At 71.4% G+C, this 24,424-nt stretch overlaps 1 protein-coding gene across 7 annotated transcripts in view; it reads right to left on the bottom strand.

Moving 5' to 3' along the window:
* Positions 1 to 2,467: 2,467 nt before the first annotated feature.
* The window catches only part of WNK3 (WNK lysine deficient protein kinase 3), a 47,263-nt gene continuing 25,306 nt past the window's right edge, over positions 2,468 to 24,424 (bottom strand). For 4 of the 7 annotated variants that reach the window (XM_075918488.2, XM_075918483.2, XM_075918489.2 and 1 more), the window contains 15 exons: positions 22,350 to 24,155; positions 20,724 to 20,791; positions 20,194 to 20,335; positions 19,786 to 19,902; positions 17,100 to 17,255; positions 16,972 to 17,020; positions 16,234 to 16,350; positions 15,089 to 15,804; positions 13,751 to 13,982; positions 13,456 to 13,562; positions 12,018 to 12,367; positions 10,824 to 11,035; positions 10,267 to 10,368; positions 7,907 to 8,106; positions 2,468 to 6,019 (listed from right to left, as the gene is read on the bottom strand). In XM_075918488.2, coding sequence (XP_075774603.2) covers positions 5,720 to 6,019; positions 7,907 to 8,106; positions 10,267 to 10,368; positions 10,824 to 11,035; positions 12,018 to 12,367; positions 13,456 to 13,562; positions 13,751 to 13,982; positions 15,089 to 15,804; positions 16,234 to 16,350; positions 16,972 to 17,020; positions 17,100 to 17,255; positions 19,786 to 19,902; positions 20,194 to 20,335; positions 20,724 to 20,791; positions 22,350 to 24,155 — 4,674 coding nt within the window. In that variant the 3' untranslated portion in view covers positions 2,468 to 5,719. The remainder of the gene's footprint in view (positions 6,020 to 7,906; positions 8,107 to 10,266; positions 10,369 to 10,823; positions 11,036 to 12,017; positions 12,368 to 13,455; positions 13,563 to 13,750; positions 13,983 to 15,088; positions 15,805 to 16,233; positions 16,351 to 16,971; positions 17,021 to 17,099; positions 17,256 to 19,785; positions 19,903 to 20,193; positions 20,336 to 20,723; positions 20,792 to 22,349; positions 24,156 to 24,424) is intronic. The other 3 variants (XM_075918484.2, XM_089770205.1, XM_075918487.2) reach the window with 3 other exon arrangements.

A 24,424-nucleotide genomic window follows, 5' to 3' on the forward strand; every position in this document is an offset into this window, starting at 1 on the left:
ACAAGGACAAGTGCAGAGTCCGGCCTTGGGGCGGAAGAATCCCGAGCACCGTTACAGGCTGGCTATGCAGCAGTTCTGCAGAAAAGGCCCTGGCCATGCGTGATGCAGGGGGGCTAGGCTTGGGCTGTCCCCTACGGGCCCTGTCTGTGAGCCCAGTCCAGCCGGGGGCCAGACACTGCCCTGCCCGGTTCTCCACTGTGAAAGCGCAGTCGGGGTCCCCCGATCCTGCACCCCCGGAACAGTCTCCACCCGCCAGCAGAGCAGAGAGGGGTGTATTGAGTTTCCAGAACACAGCCCAGCACAGGCGGGATGTGGCAATGGGAGGGGGGCGAGGATGCCCCAAACCCCGTAAGGCGGGTGCCTGAGCCCGTAGTCTCCAAGCCCCTCCCTAGGCGTCTCCATCATGTTTCCAGCCCCAGACCAACTCTTCCCCCCATGTCCTTCCTTTGCTCCAACCTCCCCCAGTCAGAACCCGTCAGGGCAGTGTCTGGTGCCCTGGCTAGGCCGGGCTCGCAGACAGGGCCAGTAGGGGACAGCCCAGCCTAGCGACCAGCAAGATGCCCCCCTGCATCACAGGCTGACAGTGGATGAGAAACTGGAGATGAGTCAACAGGGCGCCCTTGTAGCCAAGAGGGCAGATTAGGGGCATTTAGAGGAGCATGGCCAGCAGATCCAGAGAAGTGAGTATTCCCCTTTATTCAGCTCTGGTGAGGCCACACCTGGGCTACGTCTAGACTGGCATGATTTTCTGGAAATGCTTTTAATGGAAAAGTTTTCCATTAAAAGTCTTTTTGGAAAAGCGCGTCTAGATTGGCAGGACACTTTTCCGCAAAAGCACTTTTGGCGGGAAAGCGTCCGTGGCCAGTCTAGACGCACTTTTCCACAAAAAAGCCATTTTCGCGATCGGGGCTTTTTTGTGGAAAACAAATCTCTGCTGTCTACACTGGGCCTTTTGCGCAAAAGGTTTTTGGAAAAAGACTTTTGCCCAAAGAGGAGCAGCACAGTATTTCCGCAAAAGCGCTGACAATCTTACAGGAGCTCGTCAGTGCTTTTGCGGAAAGTTAAGTGGCCAGTGTAGACAGCTGGCAAGTTTTTCGGGAAAAAGTGGCCAGTCTAGACACAGCCCTGGAGTGTTGTGTCCAGTTCTGGGACCCCCACTATAGAAAGGACGTGGACGCATTGGAGAGGGTCCAGCGGAGGGCGACCAAAATGATTCGGGGGCTGGAGCGCATGGCCTACGAGGAGAGACTGAGGGGTTTGGGCTTGTTTAATCTGCAGAAGAGAAGAGTGAGGGGGGGTTTGATGGCAGCCTTTGTTGGAGTAAGGGGTTTATATCTTTTGATAGTTGTATTTTGGGGTTAATAATGTAGTAATGTACTGTAACACATTGAACATTTGACCAATTAAGCCCTTTAGTTAAATATCTATCCCTTTGTTTTAAGGTCTAGTGAGACAGAGAATCTTGCATTGTGTCCATGTTAATGAGATTAGAGGAATGCTGAGTCTCAATGTGAATTGTTTTGATTAGGGCTTAATTTACAATGTCTTGTGCTTAATATAAAACACTGTTGTTTATGCTTTTCTTTGAAGGTCCCTGTAAAGACTCTTTTGCGTGACTGAGTTTTGTGTGTCAAGATAAGGTGCGAAGGTCGCCCTCAGAGCCAGATGGCCAAGAGAGGAGGGGTAATGGCACAGATTGGCATCAGAAGAGCCACCAGCATGCATCCAAAGAAGGGAGGGGCAAAACCGCGGACTCTAAAGGTGAAGAGTGGCACCCCCTGAAAACGGATTCAATCCAGGCCAGGGTGACTCTCGGAGACGGGCGGAACGGTGACAGCAAGAGAGAGCAGCACGCACAGACTGACAGAGGAAAGAGTGAAAGCGCAGGCTGCTTTGCCATGGAACTTTGGGTTCGTCTTGCCACCAACTCGAGGAACATGGATCGCGCCCGCCAGAGCCCGGCTCCCCTCTGGGATCGATCTGTCGGCCACCAGCTTGACTCAGACTCTGGCGTGGTAACTAGCGCACCGACGGCGGGACTGCATGCGCGGGCGGGTGCCTGAAGAGCAGATGCTGCTGTTGTATTCTCAATAAATGGGACGTGCTGCCATCCCCCTAGAAAAGATCTCGTGTGCTCTGTTGAAGCACAACACCTTCGACGCCCTGGGGGGTTCCAAGGAGGCTGTGCTCAGTGGGGGCAGAACGCGGAGCAATGGCTCACGTTCCAGCGGGGCAGGTCTAGGTTGGAGACTAGGAAACACTATTTCCCGAGGCGGGAGCGGTTCCCTGGGGGGCGGGGGTAGACTCTCCATCCCTAGAGGTGTTCAGTCCCAGTTTGGGCTGATCGAGTGGGGGTTGGTCCCGCTTTGGGCAGGGGGCTGGACGCCCGGGGCCCCTATGATTCTAGGACTGCCTGCTGCTGGAATGCGCTGGAGAGACTTGTAACAAGCACCAAGAAACAAAACCCTAAAAAACAAAACCCAAATGTATTTTAGGTTAACAGTTTCCACCAAACATTTCACCTTTACAGAGTAAGAACATGTCAAAGGAAGGACAGGCAGACTGCTGGCTTTCAGGACTGAAACAGCCAGAATGCATCATTTTAACAACTTCGAAATAAAACACTTGAGGGGTCCCGCCCGCTGACCAATGCCAGCGGCTTGGTGTGTTTTGACAGCTCAATTGGGGACGGGAATTATTCACGAGGGACGCTTCTGTCAACCAACCAAGCTTTTCAAAGTGTTGCTGAAGGGACATCAGTGCCCCTGCTTCCCACAGATCCCAACTCAACTCTGCCCTTTCTAGCCCAGATTTTCATTCGTCCAGCTGCATTCAAGGGGGCTGTCTGTCAGGAGAGAGATGTGCTCACTGCACCCAATAACGAACTGAGAAAACGGAAAATCAAATGCCACTTTGAAGTCCCCTAAGACAAGGGGTTGGGAATCGGCAGCTGGATTCAAATCGCACTAAACAAAATGAGGTAGATCAAATCAAGAGCAAACGTAAAGACGCCAGGCTGAGCAGCCCAAGCCAGCCCGTTATTAAAATGATACATTCGTTACTGTGGCTGGCGACCCAGAAAGGGTCACAGCAGGAAAATAAAAAAGTCTGTTAAAAAAAAAAGTTCACATTTTTCACCTTCAGCCCCTTGCGAGTCATGCTGGAGACACCGCGGCGCCCGTGGGACCGGCAGCTCCTCGGGAGGTGACAGCAACAAGTACGAACGTTCAATACAGATCCAAGGCTGCTGCCGGCGGCTCTGGGGGCGGGGCGCTGACTGGCAGCATCTGTCTCTAGCTGCCGCTAGCGGGTAGCCCTGGAGGGGCTGCGGGGTCCAAGGGCTCCACCCACGCGACTGGTATGTACACGCAGCCGCTCTCCCCGCTGACCCCTGGCCCGGACGGGCGTTCCTAAGCCAGGCTTGAACTCCCAGCCACGCCAGGGATCTGTCTGCCCGGACAGGCGTTCCTAAGCCAGGCTTGAACTCCCAGCCACGCCAGGGATCTGTCTGCCCGGACGGGCGTTCCTAAGCCAGGCTTGAACTCCCAGCCACGCCAGGGACCTGTCTGCCCGGACGGGCGTTCCTAAGCCAGGCTTGAACTCCCAGCCACGCCAGGGATCTGTCTGCCCGGACGGGCGTTCCTAAGCCAGGCTTGAACTCCCAGCCACGCCAGGGATCTGTCTGCCCGGACAGGCGTTCCTAAGCCAGGCTTGGATTCCCAGCCACGCCAGGGATCTGTCTGCCCGGACAGGCGTTCCTAAGCCAGGCTTGAACTCCCAGCCACGCCAGGGATCTGTCTGCCCGGACGGGCGTTCCTAAGCCAGGCTTGAACTCCCAGCCACGCCAGGAATCTGTCTGCCCGGACAGGCGTTCCTAAGCCAGGCTTGGATTCCCAGCCACGCCAGGGATCTGTCTGCCCGGACAGGCGTTCCTAAGCCAGGCTTGGATTCCCAGCCACGCCAGGGATCTGTCTGCCCGGACAGGCGTTCCTAAGCCAGGCTTGGATTCCCAGCCACGCCAGGGATCTGTCTGGGCACAGACTCCTCCTCTGCACTGGGCGACCAGGCCCAGCGCCGCCGAAAGCAGGTCAGAGCCTCCAGCCCAGCTTTGCCGCGTTAAACCAGCCCCCTCCCAGCCCCGCTGGCTCTGCCCACCCACGGGCGCGCAGGCCTGCAGAGCACGCTCCCTTCTGGCCGGGCTGGAGCCCGCTCCCGGCGGGTGCGACCAGGCCAATGCTGCTATGGAGCCCGGCAGGTGTCCTGTGGCAGCCCAGCCCAGCGCTTTGGGGAACGGACAAGATCTCCCCTCCCGCTGCCCGTGGAGCAAGCAAGGCTGGGCTGCCCGCGGGGCGCTCGGAAAGGACAGCACGAGGGCGAAGCCAAGGGGAGTGAGAGGCTGCGTGTGTGGCGTGCTCCCGGCGCGTTAGCTACAGCCACTGCAAGGCGGCGTGCGTGGCGTGCTCCCGGCGCGTTAGCTACAGCCACTGCAAGGCTGCGTGCGTGGCGTGCTCCCGGCGCGTTAGCCACAGCCACTGCAAGGCTGCGTGCGTGGCGTGTTCCCGGCGCGTTAGCTACAGCCACTGCAAGGCGGCGTGCGTGGCGTGCTCCCGGCGCGTTAGCTACAGCCACTGCAAGGCGGCAGGCGTGGCGTGCTCCCGGCGCGTTAGCTACAGCCACTGCAAGGCGGCGTGCGTGGCGTGCTCCCGGCGCGTTAGCTACAGCCACTGCAAGGCGGCGTGTGTGGCGTGCTCCCGGCGCGTTAGCTACAGCCACTGCAAGGCGGCGTGCGTGGCGTGCTCCTGGCGCGTTAGCTACAGCCACTGCAAGGAGGCGTGCGTGGCGTGGGGCTGGCTGTGCCGGGCTGGGTTTCAGCACTGACTGGCCGCTGGCACCGGGCCTGGCCGCGACGGCCTTGGGGAAGACGGACTAAGCCGGAGCTGGGCTGCAGTTTGACGGCCCCCCAGGGGATCCAAGCCGGGGCCAGCGGCGCACTCTGAGCCCATCGGGCGAGGGCAGCTCGCACACGCCGAAGATCAGCTGATCCCGTCCCTTCCCCGCCCGCGCGGCCCGAGGCACTGGGGGAGCCCCGAGCACAAGCTGCGTGGAGGATTTCCGGGCCACTGAGGCGCAGCCGGGGGCTGGTTTGCGCGTTTGCAAAGCACACCGCAGGGCAAGCCTCTGCCACCCCGTGGCTCGAGGAGCTCCGCCGCCCGCCGGCTCCTGGGAACCCTGCGGAGACCCCGCCCGCGGCAGGAGCTGGCAGGTGGCGCCTCGGCACCCGAAGGCAAACGCCCAGGGCCGGGCAGGGCAGGCGAGAGAGCCAGTTTCACGGCCACGTCTATTCCCGCCCCCGCTTCCCTCCCCGAGAAGGCGGCTGAGCTGGGAGCAGATCCACGCAGCTGCCCCCCCGACCCATGGCAGCAGGAAACGCGGGCCCCAAGTCTCGCGGTGGTTTGGCGCACGGCGTGCAGATGAGGAGGGGCAGCTGCTGGCTCCTCCCGGACCCCTGGCAGCAGGGTCGCTGGTGCTGGGCTGCAGCCAGCCGCACAAGACGGGGCCACGGCTCAGGCAAGGGGGTTCTCGGGGCGTCCTCCAGCCGCCGGCAGGCGGGACTCACGGCGCACAGGCCGACCGTGAGCTCCGGGAGGCGCCACGAGCCCCGCGGGCATCGCCCCAGCACAAGCCACGCCGGGAGAGCCGCCACACTGCGGCTCCGCCTTCACTTGGGGCCTGGCGGGATGGGGGCGGGGGCAGGGAGCGGGGAGGCCGGGAAGCCAAGCCGGCTGCCCCCTGGCGGGTAGGGTCCGAGAGGGGGGGAGGGCGCGCCGGCCCATGGCACGGGGTACGCCGCCCCCGCCACGGCGCTGTACTGGCAGACGTGGGGCAGGCCGTAGGGCGGCGAGACGCTGGGGAACGCCGGCAGGGCCAGTCCGGGAGGCAGGGAGGCTGGCACGGTCCCGCGGAGCTGGGAGACGGAGGAAAGCCAGGTGGAGGCACAGCCCACGGACGCCGCGGTGCTCTGGAGGGGGAGACGGGTTAGCCGGGTCTGCCCCTCCCCTCGCGGCGCTGGGCAAAGAGCCAGGTGCCCGGGCCCCCGCCCCCCCCGCACGAGAGCCCGTCGCTCTCTGCCCCCCCCATCAGGGACAGGGCCCAGGCGTCCAGCCCCCGCCCCCCCCGCACGAGAGCCCGTCGCTCTCTGCCCCCCCCATCAGGGACAGGGCCCAGGCGTCCAGCCCCCGCCCCCCCAGCACGAGAGCCCGTCGCTCTCTGCCCCCCCCATCAGGGACAGGGCCCAGGCGTCCAGCCCCCGCCCCCCCAGCACGAGAGCCCGTCACTCTCTGCCCCCCCATCAGGGAAAGGGCCCAGGCGTCCAGCCCCCGCCCCCCCCAGCACGAGAGCCCGTCGCTCTCTGCCCCCCCATCAGGGAAAGGGCCCAGGCGTCCAGCCCCCGCCCCCCCAGCACGAGAGCCCGTCACTCTCTGCCCCCCCCATCAGGGACAGGGCCCAGGCGTCCAGCCCCCGCCCCCCCCAGCACGAGAGCCCGTCGCTCTCTGCCCCCCCCATCAGGGACAGGGCCCAGGCGTCCAGCCCCCGCCCCCCCAGCACGAGAGCCCGTCACTCTCTGCCCCCCCATCAGGGAAAGGGCCCAGGCGTCCAGCCCCCGCCCCCCCAGCACGAGAGCCCGTCGCTCTCTGCCCCCCCCCATCAGGGACAGGGCCCAGGCGTCCAGCCCCCGCCCCCCCAGCACGAGAGCCTGTCGCTCTCTGCCCCCCCCCCATCAGGGACAGGGCCCAGGCGTCCAGCCCCCGCCCCCCCCAGCACGAGAGCCTGTCGCTCTCTGCCCCCCCCCATCAGGGACAGGGCCCAGGCGTCCAGCCCCCACCAGCACGAGAGCCCTTCGCTTTCTGCCCCCCCATCAGGGACAGGGCCCAGGCGTCCAGCCCCCGCCCCCCCCAGCACGAGAGCCCGTTGCTCTCTGCTCCCCCCCCCCCATCAGGGAAAGGGCCCAGGCGTCCAGCCCCCGCCCCCCCCAACACGAGAGCCCGTTGCTCTCTGCTCCCCCCCCCCATCAGGGAAAGGGCCCAGGCGTCCAGCCCCCGCGCCCCCCAGCACGAGAGCCCTTCGCTCTCTGCCCCCCCATCAGGGAAAGGGCCCAGGCGTCCAGCCCCCACCAGCACGAGAGCCCTTCGCTTTCTGCCCCCCCATCAGGGACAGGGCCCAGGCGTCCAGCCCCCGCCCCCCCCAGCACGAGAGCCCTTCGCTCTCTGCCCCCCCATCAGGGAAAGGGCCCAGGCGTCCAGCCCCCACCAGCACGAGAGCCCTTCGCTTTCTGCCCCCCCATCAGGGACAGGGCCCAGGCGTCCAGCCCCCGCCCCCCCCAGCACGAGAGCCCTTCGCTTTCTGCCCCCCCATCAGGGACAGGGCCCAGGCGTCCAGCCCCCGCGCCCCCCAGCACGAGAGCCCTTCGCTCTCTGCCCCCCCATCAGGGAAAGGGCCCAGGCGTCCAGCCCCCACCAGCACGAGAGCCCTTCGCTTTCTGCCCCCCCATCAGGGACAGGGCCCAGGCGTCCAGCCCCCACCAGCACGAGAGCCCTTCGCTTTCTGCCCCCCCATCAGGGAAAGGGCCCAGGCGTCCAGCCCCCACCAGCACGAGAGCCCTTCGCTTTCTGCTCCCCCATCAGGGACAGGGCCCAGGCGTCCAGCCCCCGTCCCCCCCAGCACGAGAGCCCGTCGCTCTCTGCTCCCCCCCATCAGGGACAGGGCCCAGGCGTCCAGCTCCGCGCCCCCCCGCACGAGAGCCCAACCCCACCCCTGGCCAGGGACAGCCCCCAGCCCCCCTGCTCTAACCACTAGACCCCACTGCCCTCCTCTCGCAGTGCCAGGAAGAGGGCCCAGCCGCCCGCACCTCGCAGGCTCTGCTCCAGCCGTCCCCCTCCAGGCGGTGCTGGCTCTGCTTGATCTGGTTCAGGCTGGGCTTGCTGAGGGCGCCTCCCACCGCCTCCTTGGCCCAGTCGTCCACCAGCTTGTGCAGGTCGTCCGTGAACATCCCCTTCTTGGCCGGGGCCTGCTGGCAGGAGGCAGCGCCGCCCACCACGCACAGCGCCTCTGGGGGAGGGGCGAGGGGGCTGAGCGGGGGGGGAGGGGCAGGCAGCGCCCGCTGCCCGTTGTCCCCCCCCGCGCTCCCCCCGCCCACCTGCCCGTCTGCCCTCCGCCCCGTCGTCCCCCTCCCGCGCTCCCCCCGCTCCCCCCGCCCACCTGCCCATCTGCCCTCCGCCCCGTCGTCCCCCTCCCGCGCTCCCCCCGCCCACCTGCCCGTCTGCCCTCCGCCCCGTCGTCCCCCTCCCGCGCTCCCCCCGCCCACCTGCCCGTCTGCCCTCCACCCCGTCATCCCCCTCCCGCGCTCCCCCGCCCACCTGCCCGTCTGCCCTCCGCCCCGTCGTCCCCCTCCCGCGCTCCCCCGCCCACCTGCCCGTCTGCCCTCCGCCCCGTCATCCCCCTCCCGCGCTCCCCCGCCCACCTGCCCGTCTGCCCTCCGCCCCGTCGTCCCCCTCCCGCGCTCCCCCGCCCACCTGCCCGTCTGCCCTCCGCCCCGTCGTCCCCCTCCCGCGCTCCCCCGCCCACCTGCCCGTCTGCCCTCCGCCCCGTCGTCCCCCTCCCGCGCTCCCCCGCCCACCTGCCCGTCTGCCCTCCGCCCCGTCGTCCCCCTCCCGCGCTCCCCCGCCCACCTGCCCGTCTGCCCTCCGCCCCGTCGTCCCCCTCCCGCGCTCCCCCGCCCACCTGCCCGTCTGCCCTCCGCCCCGTCGTCCCCCTCCCGCGCTCCCCCGCCCACCTGCCCGTCTGCCCTCCGCCCCGTCGTCCCCCTCCCGCGCTCCCCCGCCCACCTGCCCGTCTGCCCTCCGCCCCGTCGTCCCCCTCCCGCGCTCCCCCCGCCCACCTGCCCGTCTGCCCTCCGCCCCGTCGTCCCCCTCCCGCGCTCCCCCCGCCCACCTGCCCGTCTGCCCTCCGCCCCGTCGTCCCCCTCCCGCGCTCCCCCCGCCCACCTGCCCGTCTGCCCTCCGCCCCGTCATCCCCCCCGCGCTCCCCCCGCCCACCTGCCCGTCTGCCCTCCACCCCGTCATCCCCCCCGCGCTCCCGCCGCCCCTCCGCCCGTCTGCCCTCCACCCCGTCATCCCCCCCGCGCTCCCGCCGCCCCTCCGCCCATCTGCCCTCCGCCCCTCGTCCCCCTCCCGCGCTCCCCCCGCCCACCTGCCCGTCTGCCCCGTCATCCCCCTCCCGCGCTCCCCCCGCCCACCTGCCCGTCTGCCCTCCGCCCCGTCATCCCCCTCCCGCGCTCCCCCCGCCCACCTGCCCTCCGCCCCGTCATCCCCCTCCCGCGCTCCCCCCGCCCACCTGCCCTCCGCCCCGTCATCCCCCTCCCGCGCTCCCCCCGCCCACCTGCCCGTCTGCCCTCCGCCCCGTCATCCCCCTCCCGCGCTCCCCCCGCCCACCTGCCCGTCTGCCCTCCGCCCCGTCATCCCCCTCCCGCGCTCCCCCCGCCCACCTGCCCGTCTGCCCTCCGCCCCGTCATCCCCCTCCCGCGCTCCCCCCGCCCACCTGCCCGTCTGCCCTCCGCCCCGTCATCCCTCTCCCGCGCTCCCCCCGCCCACCTGCCCGTCTGCCCTCCGCCCCGTCGTCTCCCTCCCGCGCTCCCCCCGCTCACTCCGCCCACCTGCCCGTCCGCCCTCCGCCCCGTCGTCTCCCTCCCGCGCTCCCCCCGCTCACTCCGCCCACCTGCCCGTCTGCCCTCCGCCCCGTCGTCCCCCTCCCGCGCTCCCCCCGCCCACCCCGCCCGTCTGCCCTCCGCCCCGTCGTCCCCCTCCCGCGCTCCCCCCGCCCACCCCGCCCGTCTGCCCTCCGCCCCGTCGTCCCCCTCCCGCGCTCCCCCCGCCCACCCCGCCCGTCTGCCCTCCGCCCCGTCGTCCCTCTCCCGTGCTCCCCCCCGTCCGCCCCCCCGCGTTTCCCCGTCGGTCCGCCCACCCAATCCATGCTCCTACGTTCACCCCCCCAGTCATAGCAGGATCCCCCCGTCTCCCCGCAGTTCTGCCCCAGCGAATGGGTCTGAGCAGAGCGGGGAGGCGCGGGGACGAGAGCTGAGGCGAGAGGCCGGCTGCAGGCCCCAGGAGGAGCCAGGCAGGCCAGGCAATGCCCCTCGCTCACACCCAGCGCTTCCCAATGGCCGGTTCCAAGAATCTCCATGCAGCTGCGCAGGTGGGGAAAGCGAGGTACCTGGGCGGGGCTGCCCCGGGGCACAGCTCTGATGCAGCAGGCGGGCCTGGATGCTCAGCTGGTAGTCGATCACGGAGGTGGCCGAGGTGGTGCAGCAGCACTCTGAGCGCGGGGGAGAGAATGCCAGACGTCAGCCGCCCCCTGCCGGCCCTGCCGGGGCCCTCCTACCTGTGCGGGTCCGGCCAGCCCGCCGTAGGCGCCAGCGTCCCGGGGCAGGGCCAGGCCTATGACCCCTGCCTGAGGAGCAGGGGCGTGTCCAGGGCGGCGTTGCGTCGCTGTGCGGGGGGGTGAGACGCGGGGTGCCCCAGCGCAGAGGCCGAGAGCCCCTGGGGCGGACGGTCACAGCACCCCTCCCCGATAGGCTGGCTGGTTGCCCACCCTTCCTTCCCCGCGCAGGCGGCCTCGGCGGGGAGCGCACAGCTGGGGGAGCGAGCGCCGGGCTCCCCCCAAAAGCCGCGCCCCACCCCCAGGGCAAGCCGCTTGCTGAACTGCAGAACTGACGGCAGGCGCCCCCCGCCACTGGGCAAGGGCTGGCTGGGGCGTGCGACCCGGCTCACCAGTGGCCACCAGGCAGCTGTCGGCGTGCACCAGCGCCGGGGCCCGGCTGCGCAGTTTGCCCTTGAAGGAGCGAGGCCGGCGGGGGGAGGCGGGCTGCAGGGCCAGCTCCGGCAGGTCGGGCTTGCTCTCTCGGAGGGCGTGGAGGCGCCGGTACAGCTCCTGCAGCTCCTGGCTCTGCTGGGCCTGCAGGGTCACCACCTCCTGGATGTGTCTGCGGGGGAGAAAAGCCGTCACCACGGCCCCAAGCCCAGAGCCACCCGGCCTGGACAAACCAGCCACAGGGGCGGGCCTGGGTCCTCTCCCCAGCTGTGGGTGGGCAGCGAGCTCCACTGGTTAGAGCCAGGCAGGCAGGACTCCCGGGTTCTGTCCCTGGCTCTGGGAAGGAGTGTGGCCTAGTGGTTAGAGCCAGGCCTCCCGGGTTCTGTCCCTGGCTCTGGGAAGGAGTGTGGCCTAGTGGTTAGAGGCAGGACTCCCGGGTTCTGTCCCTGGCTCTGGGAAGGAGTGTGGCCTAGTGGTTAGAGCCAGGCCTCCCGGGTTCTGTCCCTGGCTCTGGGAAGGAGTGTGGCCTAGTGGTTAGAGGCAGGACTCCCGGGTTCTGTCCCTGGCTCTGGGAAGGAGTGTGGCCTAGTGGTTAGAGGCAGGACTCCCGGGTTCTGTCCCTGGCTCTGGGAAGGAGTGTGGCCTAGTGGTTAGAGGCAGGACTCCCGGGTTCTGTCCCTGGCTCTGGGAAGGAGTGTGGCCTAGTGGTTAGAGGCAGGACTCCCGGGTTCTGTCCCTGGCTCTGGGAAGGAGTGTGGCCTAGTGGTTAGAGGCAGGACTCCCGGGTTCTGTCCCTGGCTCTGGGAAGGAGTGTGGCCTAGTGGTTACAGGCAGGCCTCCCGGGTTCTGTCCCTGGCTCTGGGAAGGAGTGTGGCCTAGTGGTTAGAGGCAGGCCTCCCGGGTTCTGTCCCTGGCTCTGGGAAGGAGTGTGGCCTAGTGGTTAGAGGCAGGACTCCCGGGTTCTTTTCCCCCTGGTATCTCAGCCCCCCTTGTCTGCTGCGTACCGGGGCCGTGCGCTCGGGCGCCCTGCCCAGCACCGCCGTGCCAGCCCTGCCCGCTGGGCATGCGACAGGCTCCGGCCAGGGGGCGCGGGAAGCCGGATGGGCACAGAGCCGCCGGCCGGGACCAGGGACCGTCGCTCGCGGCTCCCTTACTTCTCCCGCAGCCGCTGCAGCTCCACCTTCAGGTCCTCGTCCTCCACCTCGGACTCGTCGTCGCTGCTCATGGGGGAGGAGGGCGAGTGGAAGAGGGAGCCGCAGGCCTCCCCCGCCTCCTCGGGGCCCAGCTCGCTGTCGGAGCTGGGCTGTGCCCGCGCCCGCCTCACGGCCCACGGCTCCGTGCTGCTCCCGGTGCCCGACAGCTCCCCCGGCTCCTGCTCGGGGCTGAGGGAAGAGGCGTCCGTCTCGCAGGCTGGGCTGAGCCCCCGCAGCGCCTCTCCCGGCGGGGCCCCCTCCGGCCCGGCATCTGCCACACAGGGAGCCGGCTGCTGCGGCACCGTGGTGACCTGGGACACACGCAGGGAAGGGCTAGCGGTGATGGAGGGCCTGGAAACCAGGACTCCTGGTTTCCTTCCCCAGCTCTGCGAGGGAAGTGTGGGCCAGTGGGGAGAGCCGGGGGCCGGGGGACAGGACTAGGGCTCTGGCAGGGAGCGGGGGCCAGCAGGGAGAGCCGGGGACCGGGGGACAGGACTAGGGCTCTGGCAGGGAGCGGGGGCCAGTGGGGAGAGCCGGGGGCCAGCAGGGAGAGGGGCCTAGCGGGCAGAGCCAGGGCCGGGCAGGGAGAGGGGCCTAGCGGGCAGAGCCAGGGCTGGGTAGGGAGAGGGGCCTAGCGGGCAGAGCCAGGGCCGGGCAGGGAGAGGGGCCTAGCGGGCAGAGCCAGGGCCGGGCAGGGAGAGAGGCCTAGCGGGCAGAGCCAGGGCCGGGCAGGGAGAGGGGCCTAGCGGGCAGAGCCAGGGCCGGGCAGGGAGAGGGGCCTAGCGGGCAGAGCCAGGGCCGGGCAGGGAGAGGGGCCTAGCGGGCAGAGCCAGGGCCGGGCAGGGAGAGGGGCCTAGCGGGCAGAGCCAGGGCCAGGCAGGGAGAGAGGCCTAGCGGGCAGAGCCAGGGCTGGGTAGGGAGAGGGGCCTAGCGGGCAGAGCCAGGGCTGGGTAGGGAGAGGGGCCTAGCGGGCAGAGCCAGGGCCAGGCAGGGAGAGAGGCCTAGCGGGCAGAGCCAGGGCCGGGCAGGGAGAGGGGCCTAGCGGGCAGAGCCAGGGCCAGGCAGGGAGAGAGGCCTAGCGGGCAGAGCCAGGGCTGGGTAGGGAGAGGGGCCTAGCGGGTAGAGCCAGGGCCGGGCAGGGAGAGGGGCCTAGCGGGTAGAGCCAGGGCCGGGCAGGGAGAGGGGCCTAGCGGGTAGAGCCAGGGCCAGGCAGGGAGAGAGGCCTAGCGGGTAGAGCCAGGGCCGGGCAGGGAGAGGGGCCTAGCGGGTAGAGCCAGGGCCGGGCAGGGAGAGGGGCCTAGCGGGTAGAGCCAGGGCCGGGCAGGGAGAGGGGCCTAGCGGGTAGAGCCAGGGCCGGGCAGGGAGATGGGCCAGCGGGGAGGCCCGGGGGCCGGCTCACCTGGAAGCGGCCTCGCTGGTAGGACACGGAGGCGGATCTCACGCGGCCGCTGGCGGGGCCGTCCCCGGGGGTCAGGCCGTCCCGCTCAGGGCCGTCGGCTGCCTCGGCTGCGCGGCAGGAAGAGAAGAGCAGAGAGGGGAGGGCGTCGCGGGCTGGCGCGCCCCGGCCCGGCGCTAGCGGCTCCCCCCCCGGGCGGCATGCAAAGCGATGGGGGAGCGGATGAGCCGGGGCGGCGGGTGAGATGGCGCGGGAGGCGGTGGCGGGGCGCGACGGGGCCTGGCTCGCAGCACACTACCTTGGCGGGCTTTGGCTCTCTGCAGAAAGCCGGCGGACTGCCGGAGCCTGAGCGCCCAGCTTTTTAATTTGCGACTCCAGGATTTCTTGCTAATAGGGTTTTTGAGACTAGGGCAAGTAAAGCTTAGGCCAAAATATCCACCTCCTGTCTGCAGGCGCACGGCTCCGACGCCAGCCACGGCAGCAGGGCAGGCCTCCGGCTCCGGCCGCAAGGAAGGCTCCGGGGACGGCTCCTGAGGGGACAGAGGGGCAGGGGAAAGCCCGCGCCTGAGTGGGACGGAGGGGGGCTTGGAACCACGATCCTGCGCCCCCCCAGCTACCCCGCCAAGGGCTGCCCAAGGGGTGGGGCATCAGCAGCCCCGATCTCGGCCGGGGGGCTCTGTGCGCGGGGCCCGGCCCTGGGGCCCCGATCTCGGCCGGGGGGCTCTGCGCACGGGGCCGATCTCGGCCAGGGGGCTCTGTGCGTGGCCCCGATCTCGGCCGGGGGGCTGTGTGCGGGGCCAATCTCGGACGGGGGGCTCTGCGCACGGGGCCGATCTCGGCCAGGGGGCTCTGTGCGTGGCCCCGATCTCGGCCGGGGGGCTCTGTGCGCGGGGCCGATCTCGGCCGGGGGGCTCTGTGCGCGGGGCCGATCTCGGCCGGGGGGCTCTGTGCGCGGGGCCGATCTCGGCCGGGGGGCTCTGTGCGCGGGGCCGATCTCGGCCGGGGGGCTCTGTGCGCGGGGCCGATCTCGGCCGGGGGGCTCTGTGCGCGGGGCCGATCTCGGCCGGGGGGCTCTGTGCGCGGGGCCGATCTCGGCCGGGGGGCTCTGTGCGCGGGGCCGATCTCGGCCGGGGGGCTCTGTGCGTGGCCCCGATCTCGGCCGGGGGGCTCTGTGCGCGGGGCCCAGCCCTGCGGCCCCCATCTCGGCCGGGGGGCTCTGTGCGTGGCCCCGATCTCGGCCGGGGGGCTCTGTGCGTGGCCCCGATCTCGGCCGGGGGGCTCTGTGCGTGGCCCCGATCTCGGCCGGGGGGCTCTGTGCGCGGGGCCCAGCCCTGCGGCCCCCATCTCGGCCGGGGGGCTCTGTGCGTGGCCCCGATCTCGGCCGGGGGGCTCTGTGCGCGGGGCCGGCTTTAGGCCAATTCGACCGATTGCCCCGATCCGGGGCCCGCGCCCTAAAGCCGGAAGCGTGCTGGCGCGCCAGGCGCACTGCGGGCCCCGGGGTTCGGCGGGAAGGGGGGACGTGACTCAGCCCTGTAGCTGGGCTCGCACTTCCAGGGCCCCCATCTCGGCCGGGGCGGGGGCTCTGCGCGGCGCCGGGTGAGCGGCTGGAGCCGATCCGGCCGCGTGCGCCACTCACATGCAGACAGAGTTCGCCGGGCGCGACCGTACTGCCCTCGGGGTCCCGCGCCAAAGGCAGCGGGGCAGCGGGCTGGCTGGCAGCCTCGGCGGGGGGCGGCGGAGACCCGCCCTGGGGCTCCGCCGGGCTGCCCTGCGCTCCCTCTCCAGGGGAAGAGCCGGCGGCCGGCCCGGCCGGGGCCGCCCCAGAGAGCGTGTCCTCGGCGGAGGAGAGCGGGGACTCCGTGCTCTGGGGGTCCTTCTGGCTCTCGGAGCAGCTGTGCTCCTGGTACAGCAGCGTCCTTAGCTTCTCGTCCAGGCTCTTGATACGGTTGTCAACAAAATCCATCTTGGGGGGCCCCTCGCCGTCCGACTCCGGCACCGACGGGGGGAGCGGGGCCGGCTCCGGCGCAGAGCTCAGGGGGGTCTCCCCTTGTGGAGGCTGCTGGCCCTGGTGCTCGGACGCCAGGGCCTCCCTCAGCAAGGGCAGCTCGCCAGCGGGGCCGACGGGCGGGTCACCGGGTGGGGGGGCCGGGGGCTCCCCGGTCTCCGGCCCGGCCCAGCTGCTGCCCGCGAGAGGTGCTAGTTTCTCTGCCTCTGCTCCCTGCTGCTGCTCAGGTTTGGAGCTGGGGCGCTCGGGCACCATGTGGTCCTCTGGGCTGGCGCGGGGGCCCAGGCTCTCTGCAGCTGGCAGCCCGGCCTGGGGACACGGCTCCTTCGCGCTCTCCTTGTCCAGACCTGGAACGACAGCCGGGTACCGTCAGGCACCCACGAGGCGCCCCACAGCCGGCCGGACCCAGGGCTGCGGGGCCCGCGCTGGGAACTTCTGGAACCCGGGGAGAGGCCTTGTCCTCCGGCTCTCGCAGACGGGCTGCATTGCTCCCCGCGGCTCCTGGCCCATTGCACGTTGGGCTCCCCAGACGCCTCAGAGCCGCAGCCCACACGGAGCCGCGCCCCAGAGCCAGGCTCTGACACAGGCCTTGGCACGCCGTCCAGTTCCTCCGGCTCTCGCATTGCTCCCCGCGGCTCCTGGCCCATTGCACGTTGGGCTCCCCAGACGCCTCAGAGCCGCAGCCCACACGGAGCCGCGCCCCAGAGCCAGGCTCTGACACAGGCCTTGGCACGCCGTCCAGTTCCTCCGGTGCCCCGAGCCCCCGCCCTGCTCACCCGTAGCTGCCGGCGGGTGCTGCAGGGAGCCGGGCGCCTGGCCCTCTCGGTTCCTTATGGTTTGATTGATGCAGAACCTCCAGCGGCCGACCGGCGAGGACTGCGGGGCGCACTCGTCTGGGGACAGAGGAGAGTGTCGCTCACCCCGGCCCCCCAGCCCGGCGGGCACGTCGGCACCGGAAGTCTCGCGCGTCCCCGCGTAGCAGGCAGGGGAGCACAGAGGCCTCGACGGCGGGGTGTGCCCTGGCGGGCAGCGACCACCCTGCGCCGAGGGGAGGCCTCAAGAGAAGTGAATCCCAGCAGAGGGACGCACGAGGAGCTCGCTACAGCGTCAGGGCCGCAGAGTCCCACCTCCCGCGGCCACACGGTGCAGCCGTGACCCTCACAACCCCTCGCCCCCCGAGGCAAATCCTCCATCCTGCCTTGATTCCAGCAGGGCCGGCTGGAGACCCGGCCCCAGTGCTTAGGGACGCCTTGCTTCTGGTCTGGCTGCGGCTCGCTTCCCCCTGCCCCGGGTCACCCTTGCAGGCTTCCTTGCCGGGCGGACGCGCCCCGGTCCCCAGGCAGGTGCCGGCAGCCTGCGCAGCCGCCCTCTTCCCCCCCTGCTTGGGAAGCTCCCAAAACAGGGCTCCTGGTGGTAAGCCTGGAGAACCCAGGAGCCTGGTGCCAGGCAGAGACACACGGACCCTGGCTCACACCCCAGCGCGGTGCAGGCCCGGGAGTGGGCCGGGGACTTACGGCCGGTCTGGGCGGCGGGGTTCGTCTGGGCCTGCTCCGACGGCCCTGTCTGGACGGAAGGGCGACAGGTGAGCGCACAGCACAGCCGCAGCGGTGCCGAGGGCGCCCGAGCACTGCGCTGCTCTTACCTGGCTGCTGCCGGGCTCGCCGGGGGGGGCGTCGCTGCCCGCCGCCCGCTCCTCCAGGGGCAGACTCCGCAGGATCTCCTGGGCCTGGCACACGACGGCTCTCAGCTCCTCCACAAACTTCTCCTTCTCGCTCTCCAGCACAAAGTTATCTTCCACCTGCGGAGAACCACAGCACCGTCAGGAACGCTCGCTGGCCTGCCCCCGGCCACCTGCTGCGACCCGGGCACCGCGCCGGCCCCACGAGCGCAGGGACACAGGACCAGGGCAACAGACCCTCTGCCCCCCAGGTGCCAGGGGCCCCCGACGGGACACAGGACCAGGGCAACAGACCCTCTGACCCCCTAGTGCCAGGGGCCCCCGACGGGACACAGGACCAGGGCAACAGACCCTCTGCCCCCCAGGTGCCAGGGGCCCCCGACGGGACACAGGACCAGGGCAACAGACCCTCTGCCCCCCAGGTGCCAGGCCCCCGGCGGGACACAGGACCAGGGCAACAGACCCTCTGCCCCCCAGGTGCCAGGGGCCCCCGACGGGACACAGGACCAGGGCAACAGACCCTCTGCCCCCCAGGTGCCAGGCCCCCGGCGGGACACAGGACCAGGGCAACAGACCCTCTGACCCCCTAGGTGCCAGGCCCCCGGCGGGACACAGGGCCGAGGCACCAGACCCTCTGCCCCCCTAGGTGCCAGGGGCCCCCGGCAGGACACAGGACCAGGGCACCAGACCCTCTGCCCCCCTAGGTGCCAGGGGCCCCCGGCAGGACACAGGACCAGGGCAACAGACCCTCTGCCCCCCAGGTGCCAGGGGCCCCCGACGGGACACAGGACCAGGGCAACAGACCCTCTGCCCCCCTAGGTGCCAGGGCCCCCCGGCGGGACACAGGACCAGGGCAACAGACCCTCTGCCCCCCTAGGTGCCAGGGGCCCCCGGCGGGACACAGGACCAGGGCAACAGACCCTCTGACCCCCTAGGTGCCAGGGGCCCCCGGCGGGACACAGGGCCGAGGCACCAGACCCTCTGCCCCCCTAGGTGCCAGGCCCCCGGCGGGACACAGGACCAGGGCACCAGACCCTCTGCCCCCCTAGGTGCCAGGGGCCCCCGGCGGGACACAGGACCAGGGCACCAGACCCTCTGCCCCCCTAGGTGCCAGGGGCCCCCGGCGGGACACAGGACCAGGGCAACAGACCCTCTGCCCCCCTAGGTGCCAGGCCCCCGGCAGGACACAGGACCAGGGCAACAGACCCTCTGCCCCCCTGGGTACCAGGGGCCCCGGCAGGACACAGGACCAGGGCAACAGACCCTCTGCCCCCCTGGGTACCAGGGGCCCCGGCGGGACACAGGACCAGGGCAACAGACCCTCTGCCCCCCTAGGTGCCAGGGGCCCCCGGCGGGACACAGGACCAGGGCACCAGACCCTCTGCCCCCCTAGGTGCCAGGGGCCCCCGGCAGGACACAGGACCAGGGCAACAGACCCTCTGCCCCCCTAGGTGCCAGGGGCCCCCGGCAGGACACAGGACCAGGGCAACAGACCCTCTGCCCCCCTGGGTACCAGGGGCCCCCGGCAGGACACAGGACCAGGGCAACAGACCCTCTGCCCCCCTGGGTGCCAGGGACCCCCGGCAGGACACAGGACCAGGGCACCAGACCCTCTGCCCCCCTAGGTGCCAGGCCCCCGGCGGGACACAGGACCAGGGCAACAGACCCTCTGCCCCCCTGGGTGCCAGGGACCCCCGGCAGGACACAGGACCAGAGCAACAGACCCTCTGCCCCCCTGGGTGCCAGGGGCCCCGGCAGGACACAGGACCAGGGCACCAGACCCTCTGCCCCCCTAGGTGCCAGGGGCCCCCGGCAGGACACAGGACCAGGGCACCAGACCCTCTGCCCCCCTAGGTGCCAGGGGCCCCCGGCGGGACACAGGACCAGGGCACCAGACCCTCTGCCCCCCTAGGTGCCAGGGGCCCCCGGCAGGACACAGGACCAGGGCAACAGACCCTCTGACCCCCTAGGTGCCAGGGGCCCCCGGCAGGACACAGGACCAGGGCACCAGACCCTCTGCCCCCCTAGGTGCCAGGGGCCCCCGGCAGGACACAGGACCAGGGCACCAGACCCTCTGCCCCCCTAGGTGCCAGGGGCCCCCGGCAGGACACAGGACCAGGGCACCAGACCCTCTGCCCCCCTAGGTGCCAGGGGCCCCCGGCGGGACACAGGACCAGGGCAACAGACCCTCTGACCCCCTGGGTGCCAGGGGCCCCCGGCAGGACACAGGACCAGGGCACCAGACCCTCTGCCCCCCTAGGTGCCAGGCCCCCGGCGGGACACAGGGCCGAGGCACCAGACCCTCTGCCCCCCTAGGTGCCAGGGGCCCCCGGCGGGACACAGGACCAGGGCACCAGACCCTCTGCCCCCCTAGGTGCCAGGCCCCCGGCGGGACACAGGGCCGAGGCACCAGACCCTCTGCCCCCCTAGGTGCCAGGCCCCCGGCGGGACACAGGGCCGAGGCACCAGACCCTCTGCCCCCCTAGGTGCCAGGCCCCCGGCGGGACACAGGGCCGAGGCACCAGACCCTCTGCCCCCCTGGGTGCCAGGCCCCCGGCGGGACACAGGGCCGAGGCACCAGACCCTCTGCCCCCCTAGGTGCCAGGCCCCCGGCGGGACACAGGGCCGAGGCACCAGACCCTCTGCTCACCATGTAGTCAGCAATGTCCTCGGGCGCGTCGCCGTCCGCGTCGAACTTGAAGGTGACCATCTTGTTGTTGTGCGTCTCCAGCTGGCACTCCACCATGTTGTCCCCGCAGGTGGACACCTGGCACGGGAGCAGGATGCCAGCGCTGGGGGGCGTCCCAGCACCGGGCAGCCCAGGGAGCGGGCAGGGACCCACAGGGCGAGCTGCGGCTGGCGGTGAGGCAGCCCCCCTTCCCCTTCCCCACCGCCCCGCCGGGACACCCCTGGGGCCCAAGCGACTGCACCCGCTTCCCCTGCCGCTGCGGACCGGGAGGCTCTGGCCAGGTGGAGGCCAAGGGGGCCGGTCCCAGTGGGGGCACAGGGGGAGGAGGGCGAAGGGCCGGCGGAGAGCGCTCCCCCCGCCACTATCAACCTGCAGCACGGTGAGCTGGAATTTGGTGCCCTTGTCCGGCCGGGGGCAGGACGCCCGCCGCTGCTTACTTCTGTCCTGCTTGCCATTGCCGGCCGCCGGCTCGTGGGCGCCGTCCTTCAGAGCGGCCAGCTCGGGGGGTAGCCTGGGGCGCGCAAGGGGAGAAGGATGAGCGAGCCGGCCCGCCCCTCCTGCCCCCGGTCTGGCTGCTCTATGTGGTGGTTCCTGTCCGGAGCGCTCCTGGAGCCTTGTGGCGAGGAGTTCCGCAGGCCGAAGGGGGACGCAATCGCTCGGCTCCGTCAGCCAAGGCTGCGGGCGGCTCAGCCCACTCGGAGGGGTCAGGCATGCAGCGGCAAAGGACGGGGCTGCCCGCCCCCCCTCACCGGCAGGGGCCGCGACGGGAGAAACCACTCCCATAGGACTCTCCCTGGGGCGGCTGGGACACGCCGGGCCCGACGCCAGGGAAGCAGCACGGGCCACGCTTGGCCCTCCCTCCAGCCCGCGCTCCCGGAGCGGCAAGGAAGGAGACTCACCCCTGCAGCACGTCGGGCTTGGGAGCAGCTCCTTGGGGCTCCGGCGTGGGAGCAGGCTGGGACCCCTGCTGGAAACAAGCACGTCAGCCGGTCCCGGCCAGGGCTGTCGGAGCGAGTCGCCGGGCACGTGGGGGCGCTGGCTCTGCCGGGGGCCGGCTGCCGTCGGAGCAGGATCCCAGGGGCGGGGGCGGTGACTGGGCTACCGGCTGGGTGGCTTCGCCAGCCAGGAGCAGGGGCGGAGGAGTTGACGGGGCCAGAGCAGCGAGGGCCGGGAAGAGACCCCTCTGCACAGGGGCAGCCCCGCTCGACTGGGGGCCTCCAGGCTTGGGGCAAGGCAACCGGCCACCAAGATCGGAACCGCAGGCGGAACCCAGGATTCCAAGAGGAGTGTGATGTGGGCAGCCCCGGCCTCCCCCCCACGCCAGCGGTGAGCCGCCCCGGCCTCCCCCCCACGCCGGCAGTGGGCCGCCCCGGCCTCCCCCCCACGCCGGCAGTGGGCCGCCCCGGCCTCCCCCCCACGCCAGCGGTGAGCCGCCCCGGCCTCCCCCCCACGCCGGCGGTGGGCCGCCCCGGCCTCCCCCCCACGCCGGCGGTGGGCCGCCCCGGCCTCCCCCCCACGCCGGCGGTGGGCCGCCCCGGCCTCCCCCCCACGCCAGCGGTGAGCCGCCCCGGCCTCCCCCCCACGCCAGCGGTGAGCCGCCCCGGCCTCCCCCCCACGCCGGCAGTGGGCCGCCCCGGCCTCCCCCCCACGCCGGCAGTGGGCCGCCCCGGCCTCCCCCCCACGCCAGCGGTGAGCCGCCCCGGCCTCCCCCCCACGCCAGCGGTGAGCCGCCCCGGCCTCCCCCCCACGCCGGCAGTGGGCCGCCCCGGCCTCCCCCCCACGCCAGCGGTGAGCCGCCCCGGCCTCCCCCCCACGCCGGCGGTTAGCCGCCCCCCCACGCCGGCAGTGGGCCGCCCCCCCCCCACGCCGGCAGTGGGTCGCCCCGGCCTCCCCCCCACGCCGGCAGTGGGCCGCCCTCATGCCAGTTGTGGGCCGCCCCGGCCTCCCCCCCACGCCGGCGGTGGGCCGCCCCGGCCTCCCCCCATGCCCGTGGGAAGTGCGTGGGGTCTCTCCGCCTCCCCCCAGCCCTGCCCCCCTGGGATTCCAGCAGGGCCAGTGCTCCGGCGGGAAGGGCGCTCCCGACGTCCAGCCGTGAAATTCCCTCTGCTCTGTCCGGCGCCGGGGGCATCAGCTCCCGTGGCCGGGCTCGCGCCCCGCTCCGGGTCAGAGGCCCTGCTGCCCCAGGCAGCCCCCCTGAGCTCCCTGCTCCCAGACGGGCCCCGCCAGGTCACCCGGGCATCCTGCGGCAGAGGGGAGGGTCGGCGCGGGTGGCTGAGCGCAGGGGCAGCGCCCCAGGGGGCCGGAGGGGCGGGGCTCCGGCACGCCGGGCAGGACTGGGACTGCCCCTCTCAGCCCCGCGGGCCGGGCAGAGCCCGACAGAGCTATTGCAGGGCACAGTGCTGCAGGCGAGGGGTCCCAGGGCTGGCAGCAGAGCCTGCTCTAACCCCTGGGCACCACTGCCCGCATGCCGCTCGCTGTCCGGGGAGTTCACCGGCCGCCCACGCCCAGCCCGAGGGGTCACGTACCTGCTCCGGCCGGGGGCTCGGGGGGGGCTGCGGGGAGGCCCCCGACTCCGCCGCCAGCGGGACGTAGGCCGGCTGCTGAGGCTGCTGCCCGGCCGGTGGCTGCGCTCCACGAGCTGGCTCCGAGGGCTGCACCGGGAGGATCCTGTCCCTTACGTCCTCGTTCACCCCTTGCGCCAGGGGCTGCCCCACGCCGCTGCCGGCCTGCTCTGTGCCGGCCTCCTGGCCCAGCGCCGCGCGGGCCGGCTCAGGGGACGACGGGAAGGCCAGTGGCTCTGCCCGGCAGAGGGGCTGACCCACGTACAGCAGGGGCTCTGCCGGCTGCTCGGCGTAAGGCGGGCACGGGGGCTGCTGCGAGTACGCCAGCGGCTCCGGGGCGGGCTGCTTCGGCCCCTCCAGGGCGCCTGCGCCCAGCATGAACGGCAGTGGCAGGGGCGAGGGTGCCAGCTGCACTACAGCCTCGGGTGGCACCGCGGAGTATGGCAGCTGCAGGTGTTGAATGGCAGGGACCTGCTGCATCGGTGCACCCTGCTGCACGGGGGGGACCTGCTGCATCGGCGCACCGTGCTGCACGGGGGGGACCTGCTGCATCGGGGCACCCTGCTGCACGGGGGGGACCTGCTGCATCGGCGCACCGTGCTGCACGGGGGGGAGCTGCTGCATCGGCGCACCGTGCTGCACGGGGGGGAGCTGCTGCATCGGCGCACCGTGCTGCACGGGGGGGACCTGCTGCATCGGCGCACCGTGCTGCACGGGGGGGACCTGCTGCATCGGCGCACCCTGCTGCACGGGGGGGACCTGCTGCATCGGCGCACCGTGCTGCACGGGGGGGAGCTGCTGCATCGGCGCACCGTGCTGCACGGGGGGGACCTGCTGCATCGGCGCACCCTGCTGCACGGGGGGGACCTGCTGCATCGGCGCACCGTGCTGCACGGGGGGGACCTGCTGCATCGGCGCACCCTGCTGCACGGGGGGGACCTGCTGCATCGGCGCACCCTGCTGCACGGGGGGGACCTGCTGCATCGGCGCACCGTGCTGCACGGGGGGGACCTGCTGCATCGGAGCACCGTGCTGCACGGGGGGGAGCTGCTGCATCGGCGCACCGTGCTGCACGGGGGGGAGCTGCTGCATCGGCGCACCGTGCTGCACGGGGGGGAGCTGCTGCATCGGGGCACCTTGCTGCACGGGGGGGACCTGCTGCACGGGGGCTGTCTGTGGGGGCAGTTGCTGCATGGGGGCTGTCTGTGGGGGCAGTTGCTGCATGGGGGCTGTCTGTGGGGGCAGTTGCTGCAGTTGCTGCACAGGGGGGACCTGCTGCACGGAGGCCGTATGCAGAGGCATTTCTTGCAGGGCCGGGACCTGCTGCACGGGGGGGAGCTGCTGCACGGGGGCTGTCTGCGGGGGCAGTTGCTGTAGGGCCGGGACCTGCTGCACGGGGGCCGTCTGCGGGGGCAGTTGCTGCAGGGCCGGGACCTGCTGCACGGGGGGGATCTGCTGCACGGGGCCCGTCTGCGGAGCCATTTCCTGCAGGGCCGGGACCTGCTGAGGCTGCGGCGCGGGTGGGCCCAGCTGCAGAGGCAGGGCCCCAGGCGGGACGTTCCCCGCGAAGCGGGCCGGGGGCTGGGTCTGCGGGCTGGGGCCGAGACTCAGGAAGGCAGGGGCCGGGTCGAGCTGGGCCGCCGTCTGGCCGCCGGTGCCGGGCGCGGGCTCTGGCTGGGCGCTGGCTGCTGGCACGGCCTGGGGCGACACAGCCGGCAGCGCGGGGGGCACCGTTCCCTCCGGCCCTCCGGGCAGCTGCGGCTCGCAGTGCTGGGGACAAAGCGGCGGGAGTTACGGGGGCACCGCACGGCTGCGTTCCCAAGGCCGGGGCTCCGTCACAGCCGCCGGCTCGGCTCTGCTGAAGGAGGGGCGTACGCAGGCCAGCCGCGCACCTGGGCCCAGCTCAGATGGGGCGGCTTCGGCTGGGCTGGAGCACCCCGCCCCACCCCGCCTGTCCGCCCAGGCCCAGGTAAGCAGCCGGTCTCGGCTCAGCTCTAGCTGCCTGCCAGGGTTTCTTGGCACCCCGGGGCCCAGCGCCG

Source organism: Pelodiscus sinensis, chromosome 18, assembly GCF_052426305.1.
Source record: "Pelodiscus sinensis isolate ZL-2025 chromosome 18, ASM5242630v1, whole genome shotgun sequence".
Taxonomy (NCBI): domain Eukaryota; kingdom Metazoa; phylum Chordata; order Testudines; family Trionychidae; genus Pelodiscus; species Pelodiscus sinensis.